Raw genomic sequence first — 24,569 nt, 5'->3', positions numbered from 1 at the left:
ACGAATCTCGTTGAGGTCTAATGAATGGCTGGTGGTCCATTGTGGTATCTTTGTTCCAGTGTCTCTCTCAAACAACAAGGTGTTAGGACTTTCTCTTGTTGTGGAATGAGTGGAACGTAGACACAAACGGCTGGGCATAAAGCAGACTTGATGCCGATGCCTTCCAGAGCAGTATGCTGAACTACCCTTTTCAAAGTATTCATAAATCGTTCTACAACGCCATTTGCCTGTGGCCAGAGAGGTGTAATTTTCTGATGTTTGATGTTCAAGCGATTAAGAAAGTCATAATTAGCACCGTGAGGCACGCGTACGATGTATCAAACAAATGAAGTATTGTACAATTTAAGAACAGAGAAGACTTCTTTTCTTCATTTGTGGGTTTATTTCTCGATACATGTGGCCTTTTCTTGTGTTCTCCTTTGAACTTTATCCCAACATGTGTTTCGCCATTTGGGGGGACTAGCCCTACAATGTCATAGGCTATAAGATTCAGAGACCCTTTGGTAGAAGTCCTCAATTGCGGTAAAGTGATCCAAATCAGAGTTTTGTCTTCACTGTGCCCACTATGGACAATGATGCCAGAATATGGTATATTTCGAGCTGCACCTTTCTATTGTTATATCACACATGGGAGGGTCCTCCCATGCAAAAATGTAAGACCTGTGATCAGTGACGTATATATGTCACCGGTCCGTACTATGTTAGTGATGGCAGCAGTACGTTGCCAAAACTGCACAGGAGAGTATTCCTGAATGAATATGTATTTCAAATGATCCTGAGCGAGTCAGCTTCAGGATTACTCTCCTGTGCACTTTTGACAAAGTAGGGGTGTTTGACAAGATGCGGGAACCAAACTCAACCCCTAAGTGCTCTTCTAGTTGCAGCAATGCCACAATGTCCTCCTTATGCCAGTTCAATAACTTGATGCCTCGGGCTTTCTGGATTAACTAATCTTGCCCTTCATAGTATGACACCATCATGTGCAACAGAAAGTTCTTCCTGAACATTCTTGAACTTCTGGTACTCAACATTATTGTGTTGTAATAATGTTCTTGAGCTTAAGCCTGTCCTTGTCAGTATTAGCAGCTGTCAGAACCTGTTCAATAGAAAGAGCTGAATGCACACTTAACTTTACGATGAATTTGATGTAGGCATCAGCTGCTTTGGATGTTGAACTATGATGCTGTAGCAGCACTTGTGAAAAGTAGTCTACATAATTTTGATATTTTCCTGGTTTGTGAACAATAGTGTAATCATACTCCTGCAGACACAACCCCCACCTCTCAATGTGAGGGGCATATTGGATTTCAGATTTCCGAAAATGGTGAGCAAGGCCTAATGATCCGTGACGAGGGTGAAATGCTTTCTGTACAGAAAGCACATGGAAGTATTCACACACTCACACTACAACTAAGTTTTCTTTCTCCAGTTGACAATAGGCACGTTCAGTCTGAGATAGACTCTAGCTATCACAGGTCACAATACATCTCTAAGCATCAGGTTGTCTACTGTGTTGGGCAAGAATCGCTCCCAGCCCCACTGAGCTTCCATGCACCACAATCTCAGAATGCTATTTTGGATCAAAGTAAGCCATTTCAGTTACATTTTCAATTTTGTGTTTTATTTTCTTGAAACTTTGGTCACATTTGGAGGACCATTCAAACGGAACATCTCGCTTTGTTAGTTCTCTTAGTAGGGCACTCACAGTGGCAAATCACAAATGTACCCAGGAAGGATTGCAGCTTGGTCACATCTTCTAGAGGGCAAGTAGACGGCAATGCTTGTACCTTTTCTGAGTCAGGATTTCTGAGAAAATTTGCCCAGAAAATGAAAGTATGTTTTTGTGAAATTCACACTTCCCTTCATTTAGCGTGAGACTTGCATCAGCAAGCAGACAACATACTTTTGTGAGTGCTTTGTCATGTTCCTTTTGTGTAGCCCCAAATATCAGTATATCATCACTGTAGTTAAAAGCATGTGTGACAGGCTGAATTATTCAACAAATGACATCTTGAGAGATTTCTGCAGCTGATGACACACCAAAACTGAGGGTCTGATTTGATCTTGGTTGACAAGTTACTCTGTTACAACGGTGACAGATATCCCATCCGCCGAAATATAAATCCAATTATATCCTATGGTATTTATATTTTGGTGGACAGGATATCCATCACCGTTGTGAAGCAGTCACCCGTTTGGCAAATCAGGTACTGAGTCTTTTATGTCTGAACAAACCAACACGCAGTGAAAAAGTGGTTATGTACCTACAGTTTTCTTCCAGTTCAAGTTGATGCGAACCTTCGGTCAGATGAAGGCAGAAGAAAACTTTGGCACCATTCAGTTGTGTGATCATGTCCCCAATATGTGGACCTGAATGCCTTTCTCCTATGGTTGCTTTGTTGGCCTGTCGCATTTCAACACCAATGCCAACTGAACCTCCACTGTCCTTTTTTGGTACCAGCACAATAGGTGGAACCCACGGTGTCAAGCCAGTAGAGTGCTCGATGATGCCATGCTTTAATAGTGTTTCTAGTTCCTTCTCAATGGTTTCCTGCAAGTGGTAAGCCATTATGTAGTGTTGCTGTACAATGGGGAGAATATCTTCATTAATGTTCTTACGTTTTCCAAGTCCATGAAACAATGTCGGGAATGGACTCAATACTGCAGAATCAGCATTAAAGTTGTAGTTAATAGAGATCCATCACATATCGGCAGCAGTATTGAAACTTAATAAGCATGCACCGCCGAAGTACCTTGAAGGACATACATTGGTGCTTGCACTGTCGTTTTCTTGTGTCGCATAGCTGCCACTATGAAACATTTGCTGTGCAAGGGTGTAGAAGCTGCCCAGGTGTACACCTTAGCTCTTGAATGTGCGAGACGATGTATCAGAGACAGTTCTTTGCACTTTTCTGCTAGCATGATTTTTATCAATGCACCACTGTCTATAATGAAAGTCAAACGGCAACCGTTCACCTTGGGTGTGATTTTAGGACAATGTCCAAATGAACATTTTTGCTTTATATGGTGGTTCTTTTCAGATTTGTGATTTTCCTAGCAAACAGCCAATACTACATATGCATGTTGTTCTCTGACTGACATCACCATTGCGCATCCATTTTCCTCATTGTCACTCGATGATGGCATCACTGAACTGTTGGAAGATGAATTTGCAAACAATCAACTTTGTTTTGTTTCCACTTGCTTTAGTCAATGTTGCTGTTTGGCCTTATGAGAGTGGCTAGAGTGCTTCTGGAACTTTCTAGTGTCCATCTTCTGATCTCTTCCTGAAACATTTAGTTTCTCTTTCGGTTTGCAAAACATTATAAAATGGTTTACCTTCCCACAGCCTTTGCCTATTTGTCCGATGGCAGGACATTTACCTTCATGTGGAAAGGAGAATCCCCAGCGGAAACATAATTTCTTTTTCTTCGAAGACATCACTCGGTGGGCCTCTGCCTTGTGTTCTGCTTACTCCATTCACAACACTGAATCATTTTGGACTATTTTAGCTTCCATGTCAGCAGAATGTCGATCAGCATGTTCCTCCGCTCTCGCAGACATGAGCACTTTCTCTAACAGAGAGTTTCTCTCTGCATGCATCGTCAGAATGAAATGGAAAGGCAACCATCAATAACTCCAAGACTCATTGTTTCTTCATTATTGAATTAATTGAACTTGCAGTGCTTTATAAGTGTATCTCTCAACAAACTCATCCACTGTCTCACCAGGTTGCTGTCTCGCTTGGTTGAAAGTGTAACCTTAATGGACGACATTCAGCACTGGATTGAACTTGGCCTCCAACGTCTTCTTGATTTGACAGTATGATACTTCCTCAGCTTTTGATATCTTCTTTATCACTTTTTTTTACTCCGTCACCTGCAAGGTTCTTTAAGCATTTGATGATCTTTTTTGTAATCTGCTTCTTCTACAGCATTAATGAAGTCATCGGATGTTTTGATCTAGGCAGTCCATCTGGCACCAATATTCTGCTTTTTGCAGTATTTAAAGCAGGCGGTGGTTTCAGAAACAAAGCTGCATCGTATTTGGTGTTGTTTCCTCCTGAGTATATGCTGTTCAGACAGCATTTTACCTTCACTCTTGGTGGGCTCAATGGCACCTCTGCAAGCATCAGCCTGCTCAATGGTGCTCAGGTCAACGTGCCCTAGCTGAGGTCGGTGGGTGCCATCTTCCTTCTTCACTGTAAGTTATGACTATGCTTCCTGCATGTGCTCCTCACCACTCTCGACTTTATGCATTATACATGGCTGCTGCTGCCTTTAGCAATTCTTCTTATCTGGTTGTCACTGTCTTTAATATTTCTGCTTTGTATTGGTGCTGACTCTGTGTTATGCTGTGGCACAGAATATATTCTTTAGGTCTTATCAGTACATTATGCTTCAACTCCACATATGCCAAGTGTAGACCACCTCTTGAGGCAGGCTTGACATGCGCAGGTAGTTTGCTGGATGTTAGGCCTGGCATCTTTGGTCTGTTTTTGCCCTGTCTTTTTTGCTTCTGACCTTCCGTTTTCTGACTGTGTGCTACATTTAGTTTTTGCTGGTTTTAGAACTTTGCACTCTTTACAACTGCTGATCAGTGCTAAAGTGCAAGAGCTCCCTGTGTAAATTATGAGTGTGATTGGTTATTCATGATTGGCATATTTGAATTACTGGTTCGTCCACTGTAAAGTGCACTGCATGTGCTTAGGACCTGTAGATCAAATGCTACTAGTGGGACTGCAGCGCTGATTGTGCCACCCACACAAGTAACCTTGCAACAATGTCTCAGACCTGCCACTGCAGTGTCTGTGTGTGCAGTTTTGAACTGCCATGTCGACCTGGCAAGTGCACCCACTTGCCAGGCCCAAACTGTCCCATTTACTATATATAAGGCACCCCTACGGTAGGCCCATGGTAGCCCATGGACAAGGTGCAATGTATGTGAAAGGTAGGACATGTACTGGTGTGTTTTACATGTCCTGATATGGAAATACTGCTAATTTCATTTTTCACTATTGCAAGGGCTATCTCTCCCATAGTATAGTTTCCAATTGGAAAGAGATAGAGAATTGGAGTTTGGGATCCCTGAACTTACAATCTAAAAAGCTTGTGAAGTTATTTTTTACATTTCTTGTTAGAAAATTCCACTTTTAGAAAGTGGGCATTTTCTCGCTTTACCATTATGTGATTCTGCCTGCCTGTGAAATCCCCGTCTGGTTTAGATTGACAGTTGGGCTGTTTGTGCATTCACTCTTGACAGTCAAACAAAGGGAGCTGAGGTGTGCCCTGCATATCCTGTTGGCCTATTACCAGGCTGATGGGTCTTACTGAGTGGTGGGAGGAGTAGTGACTGACACCTGAATAGGACTGTGCCTGTCCTCACACAAAGCTGTCTTCACCCCCCCCGCCCAGTGTGTCTTGAGCCAGGTCAGGGAAAGGCAGGCTCTTGTGCACTACAAATAATTTCCTTTGAAGTTTGCCTACTTCAAAGGCAGAAACAGGTATAGGTACTGGAGCAGTGACAATATAACTTCAGAACACGTCTGGACTAAGAGGAGATTCTGCCTGTAGAGTGAAAGGACTGGACTTTGTTTTCATCATCCTGCATTCCAAGGTTCTCCAAGGGCTTGTGTGTGCTTGCCTCCTGGTAAAAAGTCTCAGAGCCATCAACAACTTCACCTGAAGCCGTGAAACTAATCTCCTGGGAGTTCTGACATGCCAAGTGGTGCCAATTCTAGTTCTGGGCCCCTTTAAGGTGGCTTCTGCTTCAAGAAGAGAAAAAAATCCATGCATCGACCTTCAGCATCTGTTTTTCCCAATGCAGTCTTGATGCGTGGTTAAAAAACCAACGTATTGCAGTGGTGAGGCAGAATAATGGACACAGCGCCTACCGTACAGTCCAAAGAGGATGGAGAGAGGATGTGGCCTAACAGCTAGAGCGGTCGACCTCGAAGCTTGGCTACCAGGTTCAAATCTCGGCAGGGACTGGCATCTCTTAATCTGCCTGTGCATACAAAAATGAATGTGCCCGTGTGCAACGTAACTGGTGCTCATGTAAAGCGCTCTGATACCGTCGGGCCGAGTTTGAACTTTATAAAACTCGAATAAAAAGAAAATTTCACCACAGCCCGAGTCCTGAGCACTGTGTCTGCGATGTCGGATGCACCCGCTCCAACTCTGACGCAGGCCCTTTTGTGCCACTGAAAAAATCGAAACATCACCTACCATGCAGCTGGGAAATCAATGCAGGACCTCTTTTGCCGCCGCAGCATCAACCTAGGGCATCCAGAATTTCGATGCATTGCACCTGTGCACCAAATTCTTCATTGACGTGGTCCAGCAGTGCAGAACCGAGGCCGTTTGTCTGGAAATAGATGCATCACCTCCCCTGAGAATAAGGGACTGACGCATTGCCTCCCCTGCGCTTTAGGAAGGAACCAATACATCACCTCCCCTGGCAGTAAGGAACCAACACATTTACCTCCCCTGTGAGTAGGGAACTGAGCATTGCTTTGCTTTTCCGGTGCCTCACCTCCCCTGCACCTGTTTTCATCTTTGAATTTGATGCATCCCAGGCACTATGTGATAAAAGTGACACCTACATAGTTCTTTATCACTGAACTATTTTATACCTTTTGAAAGTGATATCTTTGCTAATGTATGTTGGATTTTTATAATTTTGGTCCTGTTTTACTTAGATAAAGATTGGGCTTTTTTCTAAACTGGTGTGGGGTCTATTTGTAGTGTTTTAACTGTGTTATTGCACATTTAAGTAGAACTGTTACTCTTTGCCTCTGAGATAGGCCTGACTGAAAGTGCAAGCTACCCAGGGGGTGAGCAAGGGTTTTCTTAGGTGTATAATCCCCCCACTCTGACTAGAAGGAAGAGTCCCTACTTCAACAGGTTGCAAGCAATTGCCAACTAGAGACACCCATTTCTAACACTGGGCAACAGCAAACTCTCAGGGAGAGCAGTCTCATATCCTTAGGTACACGTATCCCAGCCTCATCGCCAGTTATAGTATTTTTCCCTGCTGGGGAGCTTGTAACAGACCACGCCACACACAGAGCTCTGGTTGCACATCTTTATTCTTCAGCATACAACCATTAACTGAATGCGGTGTCACAAATGTTATTAAGCACACCCAGTCACACCCACCAGATTACAAAATACTTCTAAGGGGTCTGCTGAGGACTACTAAAGGCCTCATACACATAGACACAGGACACAACATAGAGCTGACTGTAAATCCCTAGAAGGCTGACCTAAAACCAGATGAATGAATGAGGTAGTTTTCTAGATCTCGCTATACCCAAAGGTGTCTTAGCGCTGTACGGATCAAAAAACCCAGGAGACAAGCCGCCTGAAGGCCTATCTCAAACATAGCTGATGAGCTATTGAGAAAACAGCCAGGTCTTTAACTCTTTCCTAAACAGCTGCAATATGGGTTGCAAGTGTAGGGCTAAAGGCAAGGAGTTCCATAGTTTCCCCCCGCGTTGCACGAGCAATCTTCCACCCCAGCATTCTTCCACCCCACTGTGCTTTGCTTATTCTTAGGACAGTGATTACATGCGCTGAGCTTGATCTCAGGTTCCTACAAGGAGTATACCAGGAAAACCGATCATGGAAAAGGTCGTCCCTGCTCTGTGAAGTGCCCCCTGGAAAATGCAGAGGGCCTTAAATTAAATCCTCCTTTCCACTCAACAAAACAGCTTTACTTCAAAGTGAAGGGGAGAAGGTCCTTCTACCCAACCCACTTTTTCTACTACTCATGAATCTCTTCTGCCCCTTGTTGAATAAACTCCCCTCATCTTTCTTCCCCCCCCCCCTCTGTCTTTAGGGTCAGCCTCACTTGTGCCTTTGAGGCCACACACTACATTTATTAACTGGCAACAATGTAGATTATTTCTTAAACGCAATACAGGAACCCAATGTGAAGGGTTCAGAGACCTGGTTGGTGTTTTCTGGTTACTGCTTACTAAGTCAGTGTGTACTAAGAGTGTGAGAAATGTGTGTGGTGTAAGTGTGGTGATGTTGGAGTGGGTGTGTAATTAAAAATACCGTGCTAATACAGTATGCGGTCGGGTGAGGAGTGAACAGGTAGTACCGAGCGGGTTTGCCGATAGGAACAATGTTTCCACGAGGCGATCCTGCCCTCGCCTGAGACCATGAAGTGTAACTTAACACTCATATATCAGTACGAGTAAAATACAAACCGTATGTATATAAAACACGCATGTTTTATTATTAACAGCGTATAGCATAAATAACTAGCATTTATTTTAAAACACCTATTCATTAGAATATAGGAGTGGAAATACAGGGCTGGACCCTGTATGGTCCTGATGAAAAGCCTGGGGGAGCTTGAAACATGTCGACCATAACACTGATCTAGCTCAATCTTAAAGTTGGAATACAGTGTTACCCCTTTTTAATTTATACCACACTAGGAGCAAAATAAATTATTGAGGCCCACTAGCACGGTATTTTTAATTACACACCCACTCCAACATCACCACACTTACACCACACATAGTCATCTCACAAAACAAGTGCTCCTGCGTAGTCGTCTTGTCGCAGCACGCCCCTTTTCGTAGAGAACTGGGATGGCCCCAATGATGAAGCATGTCACCGTGGGGCAACCCCGGTGAGTGAGGGGACTCTAGAAAGAAAGTTTTCTTTCTCACACTCTTGGTTCACACTGACTTAGTAAGCAGTAACCAGAAAACACCAACCAGGTCTCTGAACCCTTCACATTGGGTTCCTGTATTGCGTATACTGACTGGAGGCCGACCTGTTCATTATTTTTATCAGAGTATGATATGACTGTTTATTGTTTTTAGCTTATTAAGTATATTTGAAATTGGAAATATGTATTTTTATTTGCATTTGAAGGTATGTTGTTATAGCATGACAAAAATAGCTTCCAAATAGGTATACCACGATCTAGCTTTATTGAGAACATTTTATTGCAAAGTTATATCAAAGCACTAGGGTCCAAATTTATCAAAGGGTTTTATACAGCCTATCTCTACGGGAAGATGCTTCATACATATGGACCTAGGTGCTGAACAAAGACCAGTATAACATGTTTTGCCACCAACAGAAGTAAGACTAAGGGAGAATGATTGCGATGGGGAAGGAAAATGAGGTTGGGTATTATTAGACAGTACATAGTACTCTTTTTTTAACACTCATATTTACACAAATACGCATCAGGATCCAAGAAATAAAAGGTTTTGCTCAAAATCACACTAATTTTCTTGGAGTGCTTTGCTTCTTAGGGGTCCCCTGTAAGAATAAAACATAATCTGCTCAGTATTGTGCCCACATTATCAAGGCTCACATGTTGTGACCATATGGTTTTGTGGGTAAACATAAAAAATACCAAAGACAAGGATAGAGGCCGTTGATGATATTTCTCCCACTGAACACTGTCTTGTACTTCCAAGAGACGACATTTCAAAGAACGGACAGAATAACGCTTTGCACAAAGCTTTGGTTAAAAATGAACGAAATGCAACAAAAATGTCAATCTGTAGTGGCACAGTTTAAGATGCTATTTAACATACCCCATTTCAGAAACATCTCTAGAGAGATTTGAACACGTGCTTGTGTGATTTGCTGACATCCTATGTAGCTCCACCATCAGATGGCCGGGAAATGTTTACTCCTTATACCGATCTTATTTCTATAAACCAACAAAAATATAAGATATTGAGATATGCAAGCTGGGTTGGCAAAGTTAAGACTTAACTATCACACTTTAAAGTTGTGAGGCAAACAATAAGCTATTTTTCAGACAGTGCAAGATAATATTTTGCCCAGGAGAGGAAATTAATCCCAAGAAAAATTCTCCTTAAATATTGTAAGAGCATTCATAGATTCTGATAGAAAACCTAAGGCCACATGCACTAAACATTTTTCTCGTCACAAACAGTGTGAATTGATCTTTGTGCCAGCAAAATCTTTTTTTTGCCATATACTAATAGCATTTTAGCAGCCAATACATTTTTACAAACACCTAAAATTGGTTTGAGACTCCATACCAAATCACTGTTTGGAAGTGACATGTTGTAGACGTCCCTTTGAAATAGCAATTCAGTAGGAGATATGTCAATGTTTGGCGAAGGAGATCTGGTCACCAAACATTGACAAATTTCCAGCACCTGAGTTGGGGTGGTAAGTCATTTGCAAAAGCGAAAGGGTTTCCCAGGTTCCCCAGTTCTGAGGACCACTGCCAACTCTCAAACATAAAAGAAAACTGAAAGCTTTTTTAAAATGTAATAGTTTCCTTTTAAAAAAATGGCTATACTAATAAAAGCACTTACTTTTTTGAAAGGCGATAAAAGACATGGTGGTCTGGTGACTCTAGTAGGCCACCATCACTGTGATGGTCATCAATAGGAGTCACAATTTGCAATATACTTCATTACTATACTTCATTACTATTCATGAGGTAGGTTGGATTGCAATCCACTCCGAATCAAAATTTTTAAGAACCAACCTATTCCTACATAGGTTGATTAATAAAACTCCTTACCGGTTGGAAAAATATTGATTGCAAATTGCGACCAGTTTTTTTACAATCACTAATTAGTATATATCGCCCATAGTTTCTTAAATCTAAACTACAAAGAAGCAAAGTTGTCCGTATAAAATTGGAGGACATTAAAAAAAATCCATTGTTCTGAATGACTGATATCAAGGCATCATTGAATATAGAAGGACGAGAATTTCTTGGAGCAAAAACTTTGACTGAGGAACTCCAACTCCTCCAGCACTGAAATGTAACTGTACAACCAAGATTTTCTGTAGTTCTAAAAACAGTGTGGTGAGAACAGCAAAATGTATAAGATTAGATTCCCCAAAAAGTAAAACATTATTTAAAATACTGTGCTAACGACCTGAAGGACACCTAGGAACAAAATGGACAAAAAATTAGGACATCTCCAATCACAGGTTTAACATTAACTAAAGGGTACAGATTTCCAGATATAAAGAATTTACATAGGCTTCACAGAGTATGGGCTTGATTATGATCTTGGTGGATGGGATACTTATATACATTTTGTGGGTACAAAAAAACACTTCGACATTCTTTGAAAATCATCATAGTCATAAACAACGAGTACAGCCATCTGGTAAGGGGGACACAGATGGCTCTCGACCTCAGGGAGAGCTAGTGTGGGCCACTGTGTGCGTGTCCAGATGTCCGGTATGGTAAGCACATGATCACTCCATTGCGGTGTACATGTTGTGTTCTGATTGGCTGAGTGTTCCTAACTGCATGGGACATCTAATTTTGTGGTATTTTGGGAATGTGCGCCATTGGCCAAACATGTTTGTTTTTTTAGGCCAATCTGCTTGGTCCTGTTTGTAGTATGACTACGTATCTGTTGGTTCAATCAGGATTTTTTCTGGGTGCACATTTGTCTTAGGGCTAAATGTAAGCCCATCTGTGACCTGTTAATCAGTAGGCTTGGGCTTGGATCGCAGGGTCTGTCTGACCATGTACCTCTAACTTGGAGTTGATGGGGAGGTCATCACGGATGGATCAGACAGCAATGATGCAAGTTTGTGAGTGCGCGCATGTGTAACAGGGCGTAGATTGATCTCATATTTACAGATATTGTCATTATTATACGTACAGTTGTTACATCGTGTATCAACATTGCATTCATTAAGATTGAAGTCATTATGCATGCATAGTTACGTGTACATCCACATTGGATTTACTGGTATTGACATCACTGTGCATGCATCGGTTACAGCTTATGTCGGTACTGCATTTACTGGTATTGACATCATTGTGCATGCATAGATCACAGAGTACATTGGTATTGCATATATTGGTACTGATGCTGCTAGGCATGCATACATCAGGGTGTACATCATTATCATATTTATCTGTCTCAACACCTTCAGCCTCCAGAATGCAGCCAGCCTGAGTCACTAGCAAGGGAAACTTCCCTGAAAAGAAACCAACATTGTTGTTGATCATTACATGATCTTGATTGTCTACCTATATTCTCCTTGAATGGAGTGAGATGGCAGCCATGTGGCAGGAGTTGGCAGACCCTACCAATGCACTGGAGTGAAGTTCCGCACCACGGGCGTCCTGAAAAAAAAGGGCAGGAAATCAGGAGACAGGTGAAGGAGACGTTTTCCAGGTTTCAGGTAGCAAAAGCTCCTTTTGGAGGAAGACCTGAGTCACTCAATGAATGTATCTCTGCTCTATTTTGGAAATTGGGCAAAATATTGAATCATAAATATTGTGTAACATAAATGCCATCTCAACATTATTGTGATAAATTAATATTGTGGGTATGAATATCATTGTTAAACATATTGTTTTAGGTGTAGTTTAAAATACAGGTTTAATTACTATCAATATAGTTTATATCGCACATTATATTATCAATTTCATTGGTAAATAGTGTGTTATATATTGCATTTTTGAAAATCATAAATTAGCTTGCTTTTTTAAAGTTTTATCATTTTTAAATATGTTTTATTTGTAAATGTTTACTTTGAAATTTAAAATGTTTCTATGTTGTGTTTGATATGTAGATTTATTTTAGTAGTGGGAGGTTGGGTTTATAAGGGATAAGGCTGGGGAGATTAAAAAAATATATGTATTAATATTTACTTTGCACTTTAATTTTTAAAAGTTTTTTTAAATCATAGAAATACTTTTTTAGTAGGGGGATGTTGGGTTAATAGAGGATATGAGTTGGGAGATTTTTAAAACTTTGTAATTAATGTTTACTTTGCAATGTATAATTTTATATTGCCATTTTTTGTTTTTCAACAACATTTTATGTGCCGGGACGTTGGGTTTATAGTGGGCAAGGGTGAGGAGATTTGTAAATATTATTTATTAATGACTTTTTTAACAACTAAAATAATGTTTTCATATAAAAATGGTGGTATTATTAACAAAATATAAAATACAATCTAAAAAACGAAAAAAAATGTTTAATTTAAGAAATGTATTGGTTTAAGGTATTCGATTAAAGTAAATACATCTTAATTTAAAAAATATATTTAATGTACATTTTTTTAAAAACATTACATTATTTGTATGTATAAGTATGAAATACTTTTTTTGCAAATATAAAATGTGAACAATTAAAAACAAATGTTTAAAATACAATTAGGAATTTGGAAAAATTATAAAAAAAATAGCATTTCTAAATTATTTACAGAAATGATCAATATTAAAAAAATAGTACTATTTTAAAATGTATATTATTAGTGTATGAAAATATGTGAAACAATGTTGGAAAATATTGCACTTTTTTTTAGAAATGTATATTACTTCCATTTTATAATGTTATTTAATAGCAGTCTTAAATAGTGCATTATAATACAAAAGTGCAGTAAAAATTAGAAAAATTACAATTAGATGTGTAGTATGATATGTATGTGTATATATATATCTACATATATATATATATATATATATATATATATATATATATATATATATATATATATATATATATATATATATATATATATATATATATATATATATATATATATCACCTACTGGCGGTCGCCAGTAGGTAGTTATAGTTAGGATTATTTTCAATGCAAAATCTCAACATTCTATTATGAATAACTTTGGCGCCGGTTGAGGAATCTGCCTGAAAATTTCCTCAAATTTGCCTCGCGGCGCTCCGGTCCTTCCCTGAAAGTTTGGGGGGGATTTGTGAAGCGGGGGCCGAGATAAAAGGGGGTCCCAAAACGTGTTTTCCCCATGTTAATTTCCATAGGGCGGTCGACCTCACTTTTAGCCCGAACGGCTAAATGGATTTCCACCAAACTTGGCAAAATTGTAGGGACTGGTAGCCCGATGTGCCTTTACTAGGTCTCAAGAAATGTGCTCCAGTGGATTTTGAGTAATTTAGGTTAAAATATATATATAAATGTAAATGTACATGTATTTATATAGCGCAAATCGCCCACATCGCAGGCATCTATGCGCTTGCTTAGGGAACCCGTCCTGGTATGCCCCTGTGAGATACCCCGGCAGGGTATCCACAAGGTGAAAGCCAGGCATCCCGCCGCGAGGGGCCGTTGTGGAGATTAAGCAAGCTATTGCCCAGAGTCGCAGAGTGTGAACCCGTGAGTCGAGTAGGCACCGGAGTGAGAATTATCGAGTCCGTGGAATTATTGAGCCCAACCCCCGTCGGGGCGGGGAATTGAACCCTGGTCCAGGGCCGATCTCAGCTTCTGGGTCTGCCGCCTCTAACCCCTGAGCCACACTTCTATATCTGTAAGCGCGCCCCGGTACGCGCACCGGGGAGCGTACCAGTGCGCAGCGCGAGTTCGCGCACGGAAAGCTGATTGGCTCTCGGGTGTCTGTAAACATTCCAAACAGTCCGGAGCGGCCGCCATCTTGTGTCTCGGTAGGATCGAGACACAAGAGGTGGCAAAAACAAAGGGGGAAATGACCAAAAGGGGGCAGAGTAGACCCCCCTGACCCCCTAGGATTGATGTGGGGGCCATAAAAGGGCCCCGTGGGGCAAAAAAAAAAGTATTTTTTTTCCGATTTACGCTGGGGTGCGCCCAGTACGCGCACTGGCGAGCGTACCGGGGAGCGTACCATGGGGAAAAAAGAATGACAGAGTTTATAAAAAATGTAGTCTTTTTTTAAAAATTGGAGGTAGTTCTGAAAATAACTGTTTTTTTCTTCTTTTTGTTTTATATTTTTTTATTGTTTTTTTGAAATTTTTTTACTTTTTTGGGTTTTCCGAACAGTTTTATATTTTTTTGGTATTTTTTATGGGTAGAAACAAAAAACAGGGAATTGTAAATGGCTCAACTGGAGCAAAAAAAAAACAGAAAAAATTGGGGATTTTTCGGGCACTTATGGTTATCCCCAGCACAGATGATAAGTTTTATACTTTGCTCACCATAGCAAATTAACTTTCCACAATATTTGCACATGATTTTAAAATCGTTAAATTTTGGTTGTATGATAGGCATTGTCTCTGTTGCCTCTGAACCCGATGGAGTTGGTTCTTTCGATGTTGAGGGTCTAGATGTTGATGGGGGTAGCTAACTGCAGAGGTCCCTTACCTCTGCAGCAGAATAGTTGATTGGGTGTGCCGAATCATGGTATGATTCCCGAAGGAATATTTTTTGTTAGGGTTCCCCCACAGCTCTGCATCACAAATCAGACAAGTTACCTTCGCAGCGTTGACTTTTTTGAAACCCCTTGGGATTTTGTAGAACTGCCATACGAAGAGCTCTTTTGGTTTGTAGGGCTGATTAACTTCAGGCAGGAAATGCCTTGTCTGTCCCTCCTCTTCATCATCCTCCTCCTCTTCTTCTGGACCACCAATGTGATCTTCTGGTGGTCTTTTTGATGGTGGTGGTGGGGCAGATGCTCCAGCTGCTGATATGACGGTAGCCATCTCTGTAAGGAAAAAGCAGGTCTTCCTCACTCAAATAACAAAGTGAGAATGAGGAAAAAAGGTGAGGGCTTTCATCATTTGGAAACCAAAAGTGTTGTGAACCAATGAAAAGTGTTATTTTCAGGTCACATGACCGTACGCGCTTACGCTACGTGCCCCGGGGTGCGCCCCGGGGCGTGTAGCGTAAGCGCGTCAGGACATTTTGCGATCCTATGCGCATGAGTGCTTCCGGGTGCGCTTACGCTGTGCGTCATATGACGCATCACGCGGCTACGCGATACGTCACAATGTTGTTTTCGTTCGCGGCAAAAGCGCTAACGGGAAGCTCACCGGTACATGCCCCGGGGCACGCAATAGCACTGCGCTTACCGGTGAGCGCATCGGTACGCGCCCCGGGAGCGCACCGGGGCAAAAAATATATATATATATATATATATTACATAATTATACAATATAAAATTTGTAATAAAAAATATTACATTTCATACCTATAGAGATTTGCTATTAAAAAACCTATGAAATTCACTGAAAAAACCATAGGTTTCACACCAGTTATAGTTAGGAATTAGCATGTAAAAAACCTATTAAATTCACTAAAAAAAACGTAGGTTTCACACCAGTTATAGTTAGCTGGAAATTTTACTCGCATGAAACCATTGAAATTCACACGTTATAGTTAGTTGGACTCACTATAACTTGCGCGTGCAATGCACTGCTGATGATGACACATATTACATCACTCATGACATGGTCAGTGACATCACTCATGACATCACTGATGACACCATCCTTGTGATACAGTGACAGACCTCCTTTCACTGTATTGTAACCCTTAAAACACAAATTCAAAAATAGAAACTAACATTTTCAAAAAAATGGAGATACCAATACCAGTTACAACAAACAATTCAATAATTCCACCATCTATATACACATCCACTCATTCACCAACAGTTCTATATAATCACTCATACGTATACTCACTCATCAAATATAATGATACACATATATATCCTGTTATACACCGACAGTCATCCAAAAGATACTCTCACACATACTCACACATGCAAATAAACTTTTGAACATCCATTTATTTGCACATACAGCTATACACACACTACCACCTTACTTCTAAGGAACCTTACACATACTTACTCTCTTAAACAATCACTTATAGAAACACATACTTATTTAAACAGGAACTCTTACAATCCCGTAGTCTCACATATACTCACTTATATATATCAATATTCACATATACTACATTAAAACATATGTAGTTTCTATTAAAGACAGTAGTGAAACAGTCATTCACTCACTAACATACACATATACACACTCATCCACCCATACAGTCCTGCACATATGCTGTCTTCAAAACACATACAAAGAGAGAGTCAGTCATTCATGCATCTATGTGCTAAGTAATACCCTCACCAAACCATATAAACACTCATACTGATACTAAGAAAAACATCTAATAACCCATATACCTACACATGTAGCTACTCACCAACCCATGCAGCCACTTATACACAAAGTGAAACACTAACACATATATTTAAATATTTAAACATTACTCTCTAATATATGTATTCACTAAGAAACACTCAATACACCAGTTAACCAATCAATTTTTTTTTTAAAAAGCATCCATGTAAACACTTATTTAAACATTTATTCTTCCATCAACTTTTACATATACATATATAACACATATTTATTTTTTAAAAAGACACACATTCACTGGATGGTGTCATCAGTGATGTCATGAGTGATGTCACTGACCATGTCATGAGTGATGTAATATGTGACATCATCAGCAGTGCATTGCACGCGCAAGTTATAGTGAGTCCAACTAACTATAACGTGTGAATTTCAATGGTTTCGTGCGAGTAAAATTTCCAGCTAACTATAACTGGTGTGAAACCTACGTTTTTTTTTGTGAATTTAATAGGTTTTTTAAATGCTAATTCCTAACTATAACTGGTGTGAAACCTATAGTTTCTTCAGTGAAAAAAAAATAAATATATATATATATATATATTTTTTTTTCATATATATTTTTTGAGGCCACAGCGCAAGAGAGGTGACCCGCCCTGACAATCCAAGCTCTCAGGTGGAACATTTTGGAGGCAGATCGAGGTATTGATAGTGGGCTTGGGTTGCTGCATGCCACGGGTGTTCGGACATCTGACCTGAAAAGGATCGTGACTTCACGGGGAGGCTCGGAGTATTGCCACGGCGTCTCATAAATTATGCACAACCTAGAGGCTGCAGAAGGCGTTGGGTGGTGCAAGAAGGTGGTTACAGCCCCAGAGGAATTTTTCCGAATTCTTGGCAGCTTCTAATGGGATCTAACAAGAGGGATGCTGGGACATGCAGTCCGATGGTGTCCTCCAATGGGAAGGGAGCATTTGACTTCAAAAGCGGGACTGCATCTAGTGCCAGTACGGGGAGTAAAGGCAGAGGGACAATTTCCTGAAACGTGTCATGCCATACATAAAATGCTGCAATAAACCTACCTGAAGCACTGCCCGCTGAGTCTCTCGTTGTTTTCTCTTGGAGGCAACTTTTTTGATATATTTTGCGAGGCCACAGCGCAAGAGAGGTGACCCGTCCTTACAATCCAAGCTCTCATGTGGAACATTTTGGAGGCAGATCGAGGTATTGATAGTGGGCTTGGGTTGCTGCATGCCACGGGTGTTCGGACATCTGACCTGAAAGGGGCCGTGACTTCACGGGGAGGCTCGGAGTATTGCCACAGCGCCTCATAGATTATGCACAACTTGGAGGCTGCAGAAGGCGTTGGGTGGTGCAAGAAGGTGGTTACAGCCCGAGACGAATTTTTCCGAATTACTGGCAGCTTCTAATGGGATCTAACAAGAGGGATGCTGGGACATGCAGTCCGATGGTGTCCTCCAATGGGAAGGGAGCATTTGACTTCAAAAGCGGGACTGCATCTTGCGCTAGTACAGGGAGTGAAGGCATCTGAAGAGGGACAATTTCCCGAAACCCGTCATGCCATACATAAATTGCTGCAATAAACCTACCTGAAGCACTGCCCGCTGAGTCCCTCGTTGTTTTCTCTTGGAGGCAACTTTTTATATATATATATATATGATTCAGCACGAACAGAAAAACTTCACTCGTGGGGGTCAAATCCAAGACGGATTTTATTGCACACAAATTACAGGTTCAGACGCGTTTCCACCGAACGCCTTCGTGTCGGGACTGGCAGCAGCACAAGGAACATAAACGCCACTAACCTTACTACTTGTCCCAGCAGAGACGATGATAGATGCTAGAGCCTAGACTCCCTGCTTGCACAACCCCCAACAGAGTAAAGATATACCTCTGTCTGACTTTGTGCAAAGAAGGGAAAAAAGGAGAGAAGAAGCAGATGTGGAAACGTAGAGATGGTTGTGCTTCTCTGCGCTTCGTCTCAGAATGGACTGGGTCTAAAGGACAGCTCTGTAACACCGTCACGGGTATCTGAAAGGGGAACAAACACACTATTACCCTTCAGGTTCACACTATACTTAATACTATTATCAATTGAGATTATGGTATCACTCACCACAACTCCTATTGCAAGGGCTTCTAATGGAAGGTGTCCAATAACTCCTTTCCTCATTAAATGTCCTTTTTATACATAGGATAATTCCCAAAGTCTCGGACCGTCAGTTCCACAATAATAGGTTTACTCCACCAAGCAAAAATCATAAACAAACGATGCTTCTAAATCTTCTGCTCTCCTGTCGTTGTTTAACAGCACAACACGGACTCCATTTTCCCAAAAAGTATTTCAAAGTACATATATTTCATTTGCCTTCGAACTCGAGTTCAACTTTCCCTCTAACGGGCAGAATACAGATGCTTCCCTAGCGCAGCCGCGCAGGATCTATAAATGTTCTCTTTGCACTTTTAGCCTGTTATCGGCTCGCGTTAAATAGACACGCGCGCACGACAACCCGGCTAGATTACTCGCGTGTCACAGTAGCGCTGATGCGCACTAGAACGACTCCGCGGCTACCCTTAACTGTACAACTCTTCTCAGAGTCCAGGATACGATTCTACAATCGGAAGGAGGCGAGCCCGCGCTCCTTCTCGTGATCACAAAAATACCGCTTGGCGAATGTCCGCTTCACCACACAGTCTCCAAACACGATTCCTCTGCTAAGCGCTGAACTTCTTCTCGCTGGAATCCGGCGGGGATCACCATCCGCCCATCCCTCGACTCGAACTGCAGGAACAATTGACAAGCACCTTTCTCTGGGGAAGGAGGGGCTTAGTACTCACAAGACTCCCCCAGGGCAGTCTGGGAGTCGTAGTTTTTTGCCACATGCCCGTTTTCACCACATAGCAGGAATTCAACCCTTTCATCTTCGCAATCGCCACACTTCGTCAGTTACAGGCGGCTGCCATTACGCTGCATACATATACACATAACGCCTCGCTAATTCTCGCTGGAATTGTCTCACAAGGACGCCATTTCTACATCAGGCAATTTCACTGGCGTAAAATCGTAAACAAAAAATCTAATTCTGTATACCATGTTAACATATAGTGGGGTAAATTATATCTTACAAACATAGTTAGATGCATATTTGGCAAAAGCAATTCTTTGTGTGGCATGGATATATCAAATGTTTCTTACGGGAAAAACAAACAATGCATTGTAATTAGCCGTGATAGTACATGGATCAAATGTTTAGAGTTGATTTGTTCCCTTGTGTCTGCAAAAAGACAAATAAAGCCCTGAATGGGCAAATTCATGGATGTATCCAAAGCAAAAGGTATAGTACACAATACAGTCTCCTTTAAATCTAACTAGTACTCCCTTACCCCAACTAAGAAGGTGATATATACAAATGAATATGTATAATATATACAGAACTCATTATCAATTTAGATAGAGACTCTCTCTCAATTTATCTTATGAGCTCCAAATTCCCTGTGCGGCACAGCCTGGGTGGAGAACATGCACATCCTCCTCGTCCCTGTCTGACTGCTGAACCACGGTGCTCAGATCAATTACGGCACAGCTGTCATGGTGACAGCAGCATAATGGTTGGTTTAGTGGGGTCTGGAAGCATGCATGCTTCTGGTTCACACAGAAGCAAAAGACGTAGGAGAGGTGACGGTCAACCAGACGTCCGGCAGGTAAGTGATCATTTCTTTTTTCCCAACCCACCCCCCTCTTCCCGCCCCACTACTACTGTCCAGGAGCAGCCAACATCGGTTGCCGCCGAGCCGATTATGAAAACACAGTTGTACTGGTGATCCCCTTGCAGCAGTTCCTCAACGGGGGTAGTCCATCATGATACGCTCTCAGCAAAGCACCATTACAGTGGCCATTGGATGGATGCAAGTACAACACACCTGATGTCGAGTTGCCAAGTGGATACGCTTGCAAATCACACTATCAAACACATCCCATTTTAGACCATGATCCTTTGTCACTCCACTTCAGCACAGCTATTTTGAGTCAACATTTGGGTGAGATAAGGCATGCCTTTATTCCCCAGGCCAGCCATTTTACCAATCTCCACACAATGCTTCTGCACATTTACTTTACATCCCTTGGTGTATATTTGTTTGTATTTTCACTGACTTCAATTTAGAGAAATGGCAAGGCAAAAAATCCACATTTTCCAAAGACAGAGTTGCAAGTCATGGTGTATGAAATCATAAGAGTAGAGTCAAAATTATTTGGATCCAAAGTCCGGCATACTACTCTCAGTCAGAAAAGGGAAATATGGTCCAGAATAGTAGACAGACTGAATGCTGTAGGTACCACTCTGCTCACACGGAAGGAAATTAGGAAGAGGTGGAACAACCTGAGGGAGAGGTGTGTTTCCTGGCCTCGAAGCAGCACCTGGAGGCCCAGTGGACTGGTGGTGGTCCTCCAAGTGCCCTATTACAAATGTTCTCCTGGGAGCAGAAGGTCTTAACAATCCTCCCTTCTGAACGCTTGATAGGAATACCTGGGGGAGTGGAGTCTGGTAAGTGTAATGGCTGCCCTTTTGGCTCCTTTAAAGGGAAGAATGATGGAGAGTGACTCCAGCCTATCACCCCCATAGCATAGGGATTAGGACTATAGACAGGGCCCCTGCCTTCTATATATTAGAGCATTTTCGTGTCACTTTCCTTAGTGTAGGGCGTATGAATTTAAGTTAGGGGTTAGATATATAAGTATTAGTCATGATTTGCCCATTTGCTAACATGTTAGGATATTTTCCATGGAGATCCGCATATTGTGGGCCCTGTAGGCCTTAAACGAGACAGACTCCATTTTGCTTTCTGCCCGGTAGCTCGAGAAGGCTTTCTAGGTGAAGTGTAATGTTTTAGTTTCAAGCTGTTGTTCGCTTGGAGAGAACCGGCTCAGGCTGGCCCTTATCGAAGGAATGTATTTTTCTCCACACCGAAGACACAACTTCAGGCCGGCCGGCTGGGAACGTGTCCTTGGTACGGGGAGGTACAAGAATTTGGTGGGCGGCAGGTTACTGGCCGTAGCTTTCCATGAAGGAACGGGCTTTGATATTAGCGAAGGTGTTACTCAGTTTGTCAGTTAGTCCGTAGGCGGCATCTAGCCGTTAGCATCTCTGTCATTAATTATCTCATGGCGGACAGTCGCCATCTTTGAAGTCCGAGAAAGATTTAAGACCGAAACTCTCTGAGAAAGACTGAAGGAGAATTAGCGCGGAGCGCACTGATACAGAGAGAGAGAGAGACGGTAGCTTATAACCAGCAAGGTTCCGGTGCCCTGGAGGGAAGCAGACGAGGTTGAGCCTAGCGGTGCAGACGTGTACTTGTGACGGCTGGGGTGTGACTGCAAGGCGAGCCAGGACACAGAGACGAGAAGGGAACCTAGATGACTGCCGAGTCCAGACTTCATATTAACCAGGTGACCTCCGTCCTTTTCCCAATTAGCACGCGTTCTAATCTTTACCTTTTCTTTGCAGAAATTATGTTGCATAGTAATGTGATTTGCATTTATTGTCAACAAATATCCTAATTCTTATAGAATTACAGTGTGCCTCGTGTTCCTGTTCAATCTTGGTAAATGCATCTCCTAGTTGAGAGTTGTTTATGTGAACGGATGTGAAATCCCGATCAGGTAAATGGTGATCGAACAAAGAGGGAGTGAGTGGACCTTTGATGCCAAGAATAGGAGGTACATCATATAATTTGGGAACCGTATTAAAAGCCATTATTATAGTTTTATCCCGAGTAGATAACTGAGACACTGTCCTGATGACTGTTCATAGGAATGTGGTCGTCGTTGATATGCGGCGTTAGTGAGAACGCTGGGTAGGAGACCAGCGTGTATACCCACAAGATTGTGGCTTGAATAAGTGAGAGAGTCAGGGGGGAGACTGGAGTGGAGGTTTGCCGGATTGCGAACCGTTTGGAAAAGGGAGCATTGGGTTCTGCAGGCCCATGTGTAGACGCACCGGATTGTGTGTCAGATCTGCCCTAGGGTAGACCGGTCTGGGTTGGGGTGGCCGCGAGACCAACTGATGTGAATAAGATATTGTAGAAAATCTATGCATGTGTATTGTTATTCCCCATCCTTAGGTGCGACCTGTATATATATCTGTATATCTATCCATTGTGAATACATTCTAAGGAGGGAAGGTGAGTACGTTTTGGCTGGGTCATAGGGGCCCCTGGGGGCTGATCCCATCTAAGCGGAAAATCCAGTCATTACATCTGGCGTCACGAACTGTTTACGAAGCCTGTGTGCATTGTGTTGTTTTAATCTTGTTGGTTTGCGCTCGGCTTGTACGTATAAAATTTTGTTTATAGTTGTGTATATAATTTTTTGTGTTAATATGTTTGCGAAAAAATCATCGTCGGTTTTCAAGTTACCGATTCAGATTCCCGGCTGGTAATGTACCCCTTACGAGGCCTTGGCCCGCGAGTGGGCTGATTCTACTGGTTTGAGTGAAAATTGGTCTTCATGCTTGGAGCAGGCGGAGCCTGCCGATGTGGTATCGTGCTTACAGAAAGCGCCAGTAGTGAAGGGTGATGAGCTTCCTATTTTAGGACGCAGAGGTTGGATTGTTCTTAATGCATACAGAATACTGCATGAGAGGTTTGTTCAGCTACAAAAGCAGTTTAAGGACATGGAAGGACAGTGTGTTGAGTTGCAAAATGCGCACACTCTTTTGCGTTGTCAAAATAAATTGCTTGCCGACAAACTTGAAACATATCAGACCATTGCCGAAAGAGCTGCGGTCCGTATTGCACGATATAAGTATAAACATCGTCGTGGTCGTGTATCTACACGCAAAGTGCGTATGGTTGTAGCAAAAGCCGGAATGGATTGGAACCCCGATGAGTGGGACGGTAATATCTGGGATTCTCATACTTCTGACTCCTCGGCGGAGGAGGGTGACAAGCGCGAGTCTTCTCGCTCCGGACGTGATTGTAAATCTGCTTCATGTACTGATATAGGTCCTCACAGCGACCGTGCTCGTTCTTCCCGTTCGGATGACGTAGCTTGCCCTGATTGTTCTACTAAATCTAAGATGCGGGCTTCCTCGGAAGCTCTTCCTGAAGTTTCTGCTCACCCTGTTTTTCGACGTAAACTACAACAAGCCCCTGGTAACCCGGCTGGTATAGCTTTAGACTGTATTGAAGATTTTACTCAGCAGGAGGTTAGTGACATTTTACAACGATTTCGACAACGGCCTGGTGAGGCCTTGCTTACCTGGATGGTGCGTCTTTATGAACTTGGCGCTGCCGGTATTATGCTCGATGCGGTTGATTGCTTACGATTTTGCTCTTTAAGTTCTGATTCTACGATTCAGGACCATTTTCGAAATTATAATGGTGCTGGCCAAATTACTTTGCTCCAGCTTGCGTCTGACGGCTGTAATCATAAATATCCAACTGAATCTGATTGGCCCACTGATGAGAAACCATGGTACACTTTGCGCGATGCGTCGCAACGTTTAAAGGAGGAAGTCATGAAAACGGCTCTCTTTCTTAGTACTGCTGATAGGTTATTGGATGGTCTTTTAACATCTTCTGTGCGCAATCGCATTATCCGTTCTTCTCCTGTTGCTTACAAGCAGGTCATGATGACATTATTGATTAACCAAACTGGCAATCCTTTGTCTGC

General features: G+C 42.0%; 1 protein-coding gene across 1 annotated transcript in view; it reads right to left on the bottom strand.

The window, feature by feature from the left end:
* The window catches only part of LOC147685366 (ankyrin repeat and fibronectin type-III domain-containing protein 1-like), a 3,163,580-nt gene that overhangs the window by 2,136,155 nt on the left and 1,002,856 nt on the right, over positions 1 to 24,569 (bottom strand). The window contains exon 3 of the mRNA XM_086941288.1: positions 9,575 to 9,693. Within this exon, the coding sequence (XP_086797414.1) occupies positions 9,575 to 9,651 (77 nt within the window). The 5' untranslated portion in view covers positions 9,652 to 9,693. The remainder of the gene's footprint in view (positions 1 to 9,574; positions 9,694 to 24,569) is intronic.

This window comes from Lissotriton vulgaris, chromosome 10 (assembly GCF_964263255.1).
Source record: "Lissotriton vulgaris chromosome 10, aLisVul1.2, whole genome shotgun sequence".
Classification (NCBI taxonomy): domain Eukaryota; kingdom Metazoa; phylum Chordata; class Amphibia; order Caudata; family Salamandridae; genus Lissotriton; species Lissotriton vulgaris.
This window is presented reverse-complemented; position numbering and strand designations above follow the sequence as displayed.